Genomic DNA, 10,101 nt, shown 5'->3' on the forward strand with positions numbered 1-10,101 from the left:
TATATATATATATATATATATATATATATATATATATATATATATATATATATATATATATATATATATATATAAAGCGCTTCTTTACAGTTTTTCTGATTTATAGACTTCACACGATATGCGTATTCATTTATATGTTAATTTTGAAAAGTACAATGTTATCATTTTATATGATATTCAATTTTAATAAATAGAATATATTATATATAGAATAATTTATATGTATGCGTATATATATAATATATTACTCGATTATTGTTTCATGATAGATTTACCCATTGCCGCGAACACACCCCAATCAACATTTGTGCCATGATAGCATGGTTTTTAATTTTGATATATATAATATATTATATATAGAATAATTTACATATATGCGTATAAATAAAATAGTACTCCAATTATTGTTTTATGATAGCTCTACGCATTGCCGTGAACACACCCCAATCCGCATTTGTGCCATGATAGCAACAAACACGTTTCTGTTCAAACTGCTTGACTACCGTACTTGTGGATGTTTCTGTCTCGTGTGCCCCAGAGATAAAAACTTTTCGTCAAGCCACTTTGCTTGTATCAGTTTCTTAAAGAGTTGTTTTTGTTAGAGTACAATGTAGTAGACTTAAATAAAGTGCAAATGTATGTATTTATTTCTGACCTCCCCTTTGGTTTTATACCTAAGGTGTTTGTGCTAGTGTTCAGCTGCTTGGGCTGGCCAGGGTAAAAACTCATGGGCTCAGTATGAGAAGCCTTATGCGGAACACTTCAACACTTCGATACTTTTCTATTTCAACTTCTCTGCAACCAAATCTTACGTTGATCACACGATGCCTTTCCGTATAGGTTGTGACTCACATAGAACCGCAGCTATTATTAATATGTTGTGGTTGACAGGCTTAATCCACTCTCGGGAATCGGTTGAGAAACTAAATATGCCCTCGGAAGTCGGTTAAGTAATAACTCAACTCTTGAGAGTAATTTGTGCAACTTGATTAGCTCTCGGGAGTGAGCTATCTCTGATGACTTAGCTCTCGGGAGTGAGCTAACTCTGCTAACTTCCATAATCAAAGATGGTTTCTTGCTGTAAAATCTGGCCTGAGACCTGTTTTTGGTGGGCCCTAATTCACCCCCAATTGGTCCGGACATACTACAATAACTACAGAATCGGAATGACTAGCCACGGCATATTATGGATTCTTCACGAACATCTAGGAAGCTTCCTTCTTCATGAATAGCGGGTACTAATTTATACCCGTTCAGTACTGGTCGATAGATAGATTTCCCCCAAACCCTGTCTCATCACTCTACTGAAGTACTATATTCAGATTTCGGTACAGACCAAATCTTCGAATACCGCCTATGGTACTTCCATCTATGGCTAGCCATGATATTCGAGATACATCAGTTGTGTGGTGTGGTATCGGGCAAGTCTCCAACTTCGCGCTCCGAAACAGAATTTCGGATGACAACTTCATCCTTCTTGGTATCATGTTCAAAATATCTCAGACCGACTTGTCAGCCCATATTACCTCGGCTGAAGGGTAGTGTACGTTGGGAGCACGAGAGTAGAGTGTATTGAGTGAGTGACTATGAGTAAAGAGGAAGTGTAACTAAAGAATGGTGCTGTTGTTAGCAGGTTGGGTGGGGAACTATGAGAAAAGTGGCAGTGTGTCTAAATAATGATTCGTTCGAATGTAAATTTGCGACCGTGGGGTAGCAGGTGAAGGTTCCCCGGGGAATATACCCGTCGGTTGAGTGGCAACATAAGGGGGTACATATGGCCGCAGCACCTGAACATATAGTCGCCAAATATGTTGGGATCTCGATTTTGTGCATCACCTGGTTGGACCGCAAGAAACGGCGACTTTCTGAAGTATCATCCTGTGTAGACTTAGAATGGTTGACCATGATATCTAATAGAAGACCAGTGGTAATTGGGTCCGTTGCAGAATATGCAGGCACTTCTTTACCAAAAACTTACAACCCGTCATCTCTTCGCTTGTTGCACAATGTAATTTCGTTGTGTGGCATTAAGGGAACTGGTACTGGAGGCAAGGACAACTGGGAACATATTCGCATGCTACGTGATTGTGATCTCATATCCAAAACTAAACGTAGGATCACCGCAAAACCTTCACTGCCGTCCTTCCGCCGGATCACCACCATCTCTCGGGTGCTACCTTTTGTCGGAGAGGCATGCGATGCAACATGGTCCGCCGGGACAATTTGGTATCGGGTGCCGGTGTGCGGGAATATTTGCAGTCGGCGTCTGTGGATACAATATCTGACTCGGAGAACTGTTTGCCAGGTTCTCCAGGCCAACAATTAGGTCTGGTTCCGCCAGGGCTTGTAGGTTCGATGCTTCCAAAACCACGTAACAGGGAATTCCCCCCGGAATCTATACAAACAGTGACATTCCTTTTTGCATGCATCCGAGTACAGGATGAGCTGCTGTGTGGAAGAGGCTTATAGAGCGAGGACCTGCTTCGTTTGCCATTAAAACACGGAGTTCTTCTTCGTTAGCCGGGTGAGTGAATCCATGGTCCGGGCATACTGTGGGATCATCCCTGACCACCAGGATAGCATGACAAGCAACGAGACCAGTTTCTTCCGATTCTTCAGGGCCGGTGCCGTGAGGAAATTTCGAAGCCGTTCCGTACGCCTTCCAGAAGGTACACCGGTTGGTGAAAGCGGCTGTCGTCCGTGGAGAAGGTCAATAGATGGCGACAGCTCGGTGCCATCAGCAGCTTGCGGTATGACGTCGCCAAGTCGATGCAAGTCATGATAATCGCCCCTTTTCGGTGTTGAGTATATCCTCCTCGGTGGGAAGCGTCACTGGCAGTTTGAACAACTGCGCGCTTGTTGCCGACCAGTCCGCTGTGAACTAAAACTGACTGTCCATCGTCGGGGTCACCCGAGCGTCCTTCCTTGCCAACAGACTCGACGCAACCCACAAACAAAAAGGGCCACCCGGCTCGATGTGTCCGACCGTATGAAGCTTGTAGACCAGCCGACACCTTGCTTGAAAGGATCCTTCGTCCCGTAGACTCGGTGGACTGGCTTCGCTGCTTCCATTAGTTTGAGGTCGACCATCACCCCATTGATGAATTTCGAGACGCACTTATCAATTTGGACCGCGAGAAACTTGGCTTTCATCGCTTCGACTTAAATCCCAACTTGTTGAGGGTCCTACCTGTGTACTCCAAACCGGTGAAGTTGTACTCGTCAATCGGCTGCTCCGGGTCAGGTATGTGTGGGTCACGGTTAGTACAGTCCAGGTTGTAGAGGATTTCCGGCGACCGGTAGGCCAGGTTTTTCATTCCGATAGTTCCGCCAAAAATCAAAACACATGTACGTAAGACCTTGGCGACGAAAGCACGTCGGCTACTCCAGGATGCCAAATCTCAGCAACTACTGTCAGGCACGGGACCAACAAATGCCACTCTTTATCCAGGCCTTAGTGATCCCGCCCTCGTTGCTGAATTTCGGAGCTACCTCGACGGATTCACAGATGGATCAACGCTTCTAGATCTGAATGACACTAGTGAGAACGAATGCGGAGTAAACATTGAGTTAAAAGATCTGTTGGACATTACATCCGTTTTAGATATCATTGACAAAAGATTTTTCGCTTCCAGAATCATATGGCCAGGAAGAAATGGCAAAATGAACAAATTGAGAGGATGAAAGAAGATGTAGTACTGATACTGTCATGATAAAGCAACTTTATTTATCTCAGTGGTATTTACTTAAAAGTACTACGGCAAATGTAGACATAGCCTGCTTGGCGCTGCGATTATGTATAGAGATGAAGTGAACGGTGAGTTGAAATCATGCTTCTTGGATATGGTGATGGACGACGCTAATTAAAACGCTGAAAGTGTGCAATCATATAGCATTTCATATCAATAGACGATTTTCTATAAAGATCATGATGCAAAGTGACAATGCTGACGCTTTTGCATCCACAAAAACATTCCCAACAGTTGTGAAGATCAATAAGAAGCTCAAAGATATGGAGGTGGACTTACGTTTCACAAAATGGGTATTCTCGGAGGCTCAACAAGGTACTATACAAATTTATGTATGATTTATGCATGTGTCTTTAAATGCGTGTGTGCATGACTATGATATATTTTAGCTATGATTTCATTTCTACTCCAGGTAAATCTATCTTGGACGCGCATTTTTCCTATGTAGCGCAGTACATAATGAACTGGATAATTTCAATGAAGAACATAACTAGCCTCCTCGATATATACTATACACTAATCTGTTATTGCGAGGATACGAAGAAGGGTACGAAGACTCTCGTTAAGACTGCTGTCGCATATGCGTGTGTGCGTAGAGGTGTTGATAGTGTTATTCCAGATTTAGATGCCAAAACGATGAAAGCTATTCGGCACGGGACTCAAGAATTACATGACGTGACGTTTGAAGAGGACAGCTTTACGGTAAGCTCTCAAACATTCATTCTACCTCAAACTCTGGTTTTAGCGGTGCTTTTGCAGATGACTATGTTTTGCAAGATTTTGACGAAGAGTTTATGGATAGTGACGCGGTCGATAAAAAGTACAGATAAAGGAACTGGGATGAAGCGCAAGTTTACTACAGAGACCGGTGGTGAGCAAGGAAATGTGCTTGTTGGCATTATTCTGGATTTCGTGAGTGGAACTAGTGTTATCGTGCGATGTGTACGTCGTCAGCCCGAGAGTAATTTGATCAAGTCCCAAATTACTCTCGGGCTGACGACGTAAAACGTTATTAACGTATATAGGAATACGTCCACTACTGTAGTCTCTCAACTAGTGTGGTACTTGATGCAAAGAAGGCGAGATTGGCTAAAGAAGCAAGGCAGAATCGTGAAGTGTTGCAAGTACAAACTCAGTACCATTTGGAGTTTGAATATAGGTGGATGCTGAATTAATGTTGAAGGTCAACAGACAATACTGCAAAAAAAGACAGCGCGGGAGGGATGATTGTGTGAGGTTGGGAAAGGAAGCGGCCGACCTATGTGCTGTGTGGTATCAGCAAGGTGTCGCTATGTATCACTAAAAAGATTTCAGCAGACGTTGCGCTGCAACAAACGTCTTCTAAAAAGTGTTGGCAACAACTGGGTGGATATCTTTGCAGTCACGATTGGAAACGTATAGAAGGAGTACAATGAGACAAAATACGCACAAATCCAATTTAGGGTTTTAGGGTTTAGGGTTCTGCGACCTTACTATTGGATGCAGAAGCAAATCCAATACAAACACCCAATTTGCCAGCCAGAGCATTACCTTCAGTTCCCATCTTTCGGGATACAACAATGCCTACTGTTGCATTTCCGATTAGACGTATGCTTAATGGTCCAGGCATATCTTTGACAAGTACACACACAGTCGACTCTATACTTGAACCGCTTCAAAAGAAACATCGCAAGCAAGTGATAAGGATCACGTATGTGTGCACTGCTGAAACTTGTACGACCAAGTCACTCAAATTCACAAAATCGAAAAGCCGCAAGAAGCAGTGTCCCGCATTGACGGCGGATCCAACTCGTTGTAAAGATTTGTCAATAAATAAAGATCAATCAGGTACATCACATATCTACATATACCTACGTATTGCTCCTTACCTTAGAGCTTCAACTTTTTAGCTGAACTTGGAGTTAGAGTACGCGCATTGATATCTGGAGGGGTAGCCGTTGTCCTCATCAAATTCTTCTGCCATTCTGCGACTTTCTCTGCGGCAGCTGGTGCCGTGGACTCGATAACTGCAGTAGCCACATCATTGGCCTGCTTCCTCTGCCAGTTTAGCCCTTGGAGCACGGGCATGCCAATGGCTGATTTTGAAAAATTACAACTATTGAACATCGCATTATGGATGTTGTGGACGATCTTCGCCTTCAAGGGTAATGGTGTCCTGTATAACACGTTGAACTTACCAGTAGTTTCGTCAGCATCGTCGCCATTGAATACCATGTTAACGGTCTGAAGAGTAGGCTCGGCACTCCCTGGAAAGTAGACGATCCGTGTAAATACAAGCTCTGTACCCGCCTCGCTACACATAAAATTCCAACCACCTCGATCACTGCAGTTCTCGATATAACCAGCTACTACAACACAACGCTCTATATCCCTTGCGAGCGGACAAGACCTGCCCTCCTGCCAAAACACTCACTTTGAATATCTTTTTGATCTCACTTATGCCACTTCGTACCTTTCCTAGCCCATGTGTCGCTTGTCTACCTAAAACACTGATACCTGTATCAGACTATGGTACTGAAGTTGTAAGTTTCTTTGTATCGTCCTGAGGCAAGATTGTGGTGAAGACGGGCACATCGACGGGCAAACCTACAGATGCAGCTGACGCTTTCTTTGGCTTCTTAGCGATACCCACCTGATCAAGGTCTGTAGGAGACACTGGCATTGCATCAGATAGATGTAGACTTGGCACACAACCAACGTGTGGTTGTTTTGTATTTTTGAATGGTACCATTCTGTCCTTAGTGAAGTGAGCGCTACACACTTTCTCCACTGAATACGCTTTAGTTCGCCCAGCCAATGGACATCTCCATTCAGGTCGCATGCGATGGAAAGTTATTATGCCGACCGCAGGCACATTGCCACATTGCCACATTCCAGGACACAACACCTACCGCCGGACATTGTTGATGATCCTCTCTTAATGACACGTTTTACTGGCTTTCTTACAAACTCACACGTTTGTAGTGGCGACACAAATAAAGCACACTAAAGCTACGTACACAAATTAAGCACACTTAGCTACGTGAACAAAACAAGCTACTGAATTTACAAAAATGCACGTTTCGTTGCCACAGTGTGTTCACATTATTGCCTTCTGTGGACAAAATATAGCCAACGATATATCAAATTTTAATTGTATTCTAATTCGTAGCCAAAACATATCAAAAATGTACAAACTGTAGCCAAATTCTTTTTTGTAGCAATGGTATAGCTAAAGTAGGAATACCCCTATGAACTCGGGTCTATTCATCGTACGTGCACGATCGAGGTGCCGTTATTTTTGTAATAAAGTCCTCTTTTCATTGGTGAAATCCCCTATCCAGTAATATTCTGGATTTATACACAAGTGACCATAGTGCTGAAAACGCTAAAACTATATATGCCCCAAATAGAGAGATTATTTTAAAATCTATAAACCCTAGAACTACATATCCCCATCATTTAAACCCTAAAAGTACAAATGTACACCATGACAGTACGTAACCAGTGGTGCAATTCATAGCCTTGTAAATGAACAGAAGGCTATGTGCAATGGAATGTTCGTGGTGTGTGTGTTTTAGTGTCACCAATCTTTTGCAAGCACTAGGTCGTCACAGGAGGAATAGCTCAGGAGTGGTTTGGTAAATACTGTAGCTAGTATACACAAGCACGTAGTAGCAGTACGCCACATATTCCATCACAAGGGCAGATTGATAGATTTTCCAATACAAAAATTAAAGAGTACCACTTTATCGGACCGATGAAGTAGTAGAGTATAAAATGCAACTTTGTCCATTTAATGATGACCGGAATGACATTCAAGTCACACTAACGGAGCGAAGACGCTCCAGGGTGGCGTGTTGCACGCTTCTAAGCGGGTTGAAACCCCGCCATCTCATCAACAACTGATAAATACTATCATTCTCTTGACAGACGATGCTTGTACTGCGCGCACGGCCAGATTTACAACTCGAATGCGATACAAAGGCTGTGCCTAGTTCGCAGGCTCAGGCCTTGACACTCACTATTTGGCGTGAGATGGTTATGTACTCAGCGCAGGCTTCATTGCACAAGCATCTGCACACAGCTCACGTAGCAGAGACGACATCACGGGAAAGAGTGATGAGGAAGTGTGATGGAATATGACAGATGAAGTGAAGTCCCTCATAGCATATATGTGAGTACTCTACGAATGGCACCCGCCATGTTGCCATGAATGGGGTTCATGGCTGTAGCTGCATCGGTCCTACTGCAAAAAATGAGTTCCATGGCTATTGAGTTACACCTGTCTATGAATGGCTTCAAATGCTGCGATGAATGGACTACATGGCTGTTGAGCTGTCGAGTTCGTAGCCATCGCGAAGGTATGCCAGTTCGCCATCAATGAAGGTTGCCTGCACAGACAGGCTGTCGGAGAGTAGCACCAGATCAGCATCCATGCCTGGCTCAAGAGAGCCCTTTGTGTCCTGTAATCACATAAGGGGTTCCGCAGGATTAGCTTCAATAAGAACAAAGTATAAAGATAATCAACCAACTCATACAGTTTAAGCCTCTTTAATCACCAACACAAGCCAGTGGTGTGAATATTTGTGTAGGGTTACAGGCGCAGGAGTCGTTGAAATTCCACTCCGTTGACTATTTATGCCTGTGGACTAGTACTTGAACATACCCATCACCTGTAAAGTGCCTGTATGTTGTGTCTTCAGTTTTCAAGTACAATCCAACTATGAACACTTTGAACTTTAAAGCTCCACGTCAACGAGCAGGTCAACCGTTCGCGCGTACTCAACGGAGGTTTCGCATGGCAATGTACTATACAAAGGAGGTTATGACGGTTAGAAACCCTACAATGAACCCAAAAGCAATTCACAAACGCACCTGCACTTGTACCGCGTGGGCCGGATGTGTCGTGGCACAGGCCAGCACCTCCTCTATTGAACAGCCGGTGAAGTCACGGAAGTTCTTAATGCACGTGACATGGTCCACAGCCGACCCAGCGAGTGTGTTAGTGCCAGCTATAACAGCACGGATGCCTTCTACGTCCACAGGCAAATCACCCAACATGTGACGCCCCTCAGGCAACCCCGCAGCAGCCATGGCATCAGTCACCAGACACAGACCGTCTGGTGCAGCACCACGGCAGGGGATGATCAGTTAGTAGTTGGCATGGGAAATGTAGCTAAGTGTGTTAAAAAAGGAATGTAGCTAAGTATGTTCACAGGGAATGTAGCTAAGTATGTTAACAGGGAATGTAGCTAAGTGTGTTAAAAAAGAAATGTAGCTAAGTATGTTAACAGGGAATGTAGCTAAGTGTGTTAATGGGACATGTATCTAAGAATTTTATCGGGGAATGTAGCTGAGTGTATTAACAGGGAATGTAGCTAAGAATGTTAACCTCTGGCATTCGTTAAATGGGGTTTACAGTACTGTAGACCTTCAGGGAAGTGTGATAGAAAGTCAATACGTCTGTTGACATTTGTGGGAACAGTCGTTCATTAGATGTGCAACTGTGTACGCACAGACATAATAATCCCTATACACTCACCCACAAACTTAAATATACGTATTACTCACCCACAAACTTAAAACATACATATATGAAAGCATATGGAAGGAGATAATTTAGATGTGTGATGTGTATTGAACGAAAGAGTGTTGGTACACACAACCATAACTGCGAGACAAAAAAGACGGCACTCCGTCACCGTTTAAACAAATGAGTATATAACAAATGTCCATTGACACACGTCACGACTTTTCGGAGTACCGTTCCTCTAATGCATCGGATGTGTGCGCACGAGAGCAATCACCAGTGCACATTGATCTGCTGCGGCCAACCGTTTTTACAACCATAGCAATTAGGTACTTCTATTTGTTTTAGGGTTTAAGAGTTCTAGGGTTTAAGATCAACTTCCCCTACAATGTAACGTTAATAACACCACAAACTCATTTGGCTGATCCTAACAGGACAGTTGACCCCCATGTGACGTACCTGGGTGCGTCTGATACGCTATGCGTATGGAATTAGGGTGCGAATGGATCCCATCGGCGATGATGCCGTAGTAGGGTCGATAGCCCTCTTTGCCCAGCACACCCACCAGCCCAGGGTCTCTATGGTGAAACGACGCCATGGCATTGAACATGTGAGTGACAAGAGTACCCCCCGCCTCAATCCCCGCCACAGCCTCAGCCATGTTGGCACTGGAGTGGCCCAGCGACACCAGCAGGCCATGCTCTCTCAACCCCTGATTGGTAATAATTAATAATTAATGACTAATAATTAATTGTTAATAGATAACAATTAATAGCTATTAGTTAATAATTAACAGTTCACAATTAATAGCTAGTAGCTATTAGTTAATAATTAATAATT

At 43.5% G+C, this 10,101-nt stretch overlaps 4 protein-coding genes across 4 annotated transcripts in view; 1 reads left to right on the forward strand and 3 right to left on the reverse strand.

Annotated features, from left to right (window-relative positions):
• Positions 1-2,493: 2,493 nt before the first annotated feature.
• On the reverse strand, positions 2,494-3,317 carry SARC_05590 (hypothetical protein; the record flags this gene model as incomplete). The annotated part of the gene is made up of 2 exons (XM_014300548.1): positions 2,494-2,744; positions 3,191-3,317. 2 exons carry the CDS (start codon positions 3,315-3,317, stop codon positions 2,494-2,496), a joined length of 378 nt encoding a protein of 125 aa, XP_014156023.1.
• Positions 3,318-3,928: 611 nt separating this feature from the next.
• Positions 3,929-4,754, forward strand: SARC_05591 (hypothetical protein; the record flags this gene model as incomplete). The annotated part of the gene is made up of 2 exons (XM_014300549.1): positions 3,929-4,064; positions 4,495-4,754. The coding sequence occupies 2 exons, from the start codon at positions 3,929-3,931 to the stop codon at positions 4,752-4,754; spliced, it is 396 nt and encodes a 131-aa protein (XP_014156024.1).
• Positions 4,755-5,618: 864 nt separating this feature from the next.
• Positions 5,619-5,963, reverse strand: SARC_05592 (hypothetical protein; the record flags this gene model as incomplete). Its single annotated transcript, XM_014300550.1, has 2 exons — positions 5,619-5,824; positions 5,927-5,963. 2 exons carry the CDS (start codon positions 5,961-5,963, stop codon positions 5,619-5,621), a joined length of 243 nt encoding a protein of 80 aa, XP_014156025.1.
• Positions 5,964-7,510: 1,547 nt separating this feature from the next.
• Positions 7,511-10,101, reverse strand: part of SARC_05593 (N-acetylglucosamine-6-phosphate deacetylase) — a gene marked incomplete at its 5' end in the record, with an annotated part of 6,247 nt that continues 3,656 nt past the window's right edge. The window contains 3 exons of the mRNA XM_014300551.1: positions 7,511-8,194; positions 8,607-8,851; positions 9,721-9,973. Of these exons, the coding sequence (XP_014156026.1) occupies positions 8,051-8,194; positions 8,607-8,851; positions 9,721-9,973 (642 nt within the window). The remainder of the gene's footprint in view (positions 8,195-8,606; positions 8,852-9,720; positions 9,974-10,101) is intronic.

This window comes from Sphaeroforma arctica (assembly GCF_001186125.1).
Source record: "Sphaeroforma arctica JP610 unplaced genomic scaffold supercont1.362, whole genome shotgun sequence".
NCBI classification, from domain to species: domain Eukaryota; class Ichthyosporea; order Ichthyophonida; genus Sphaeroforma; species Sphaeroforma arctica.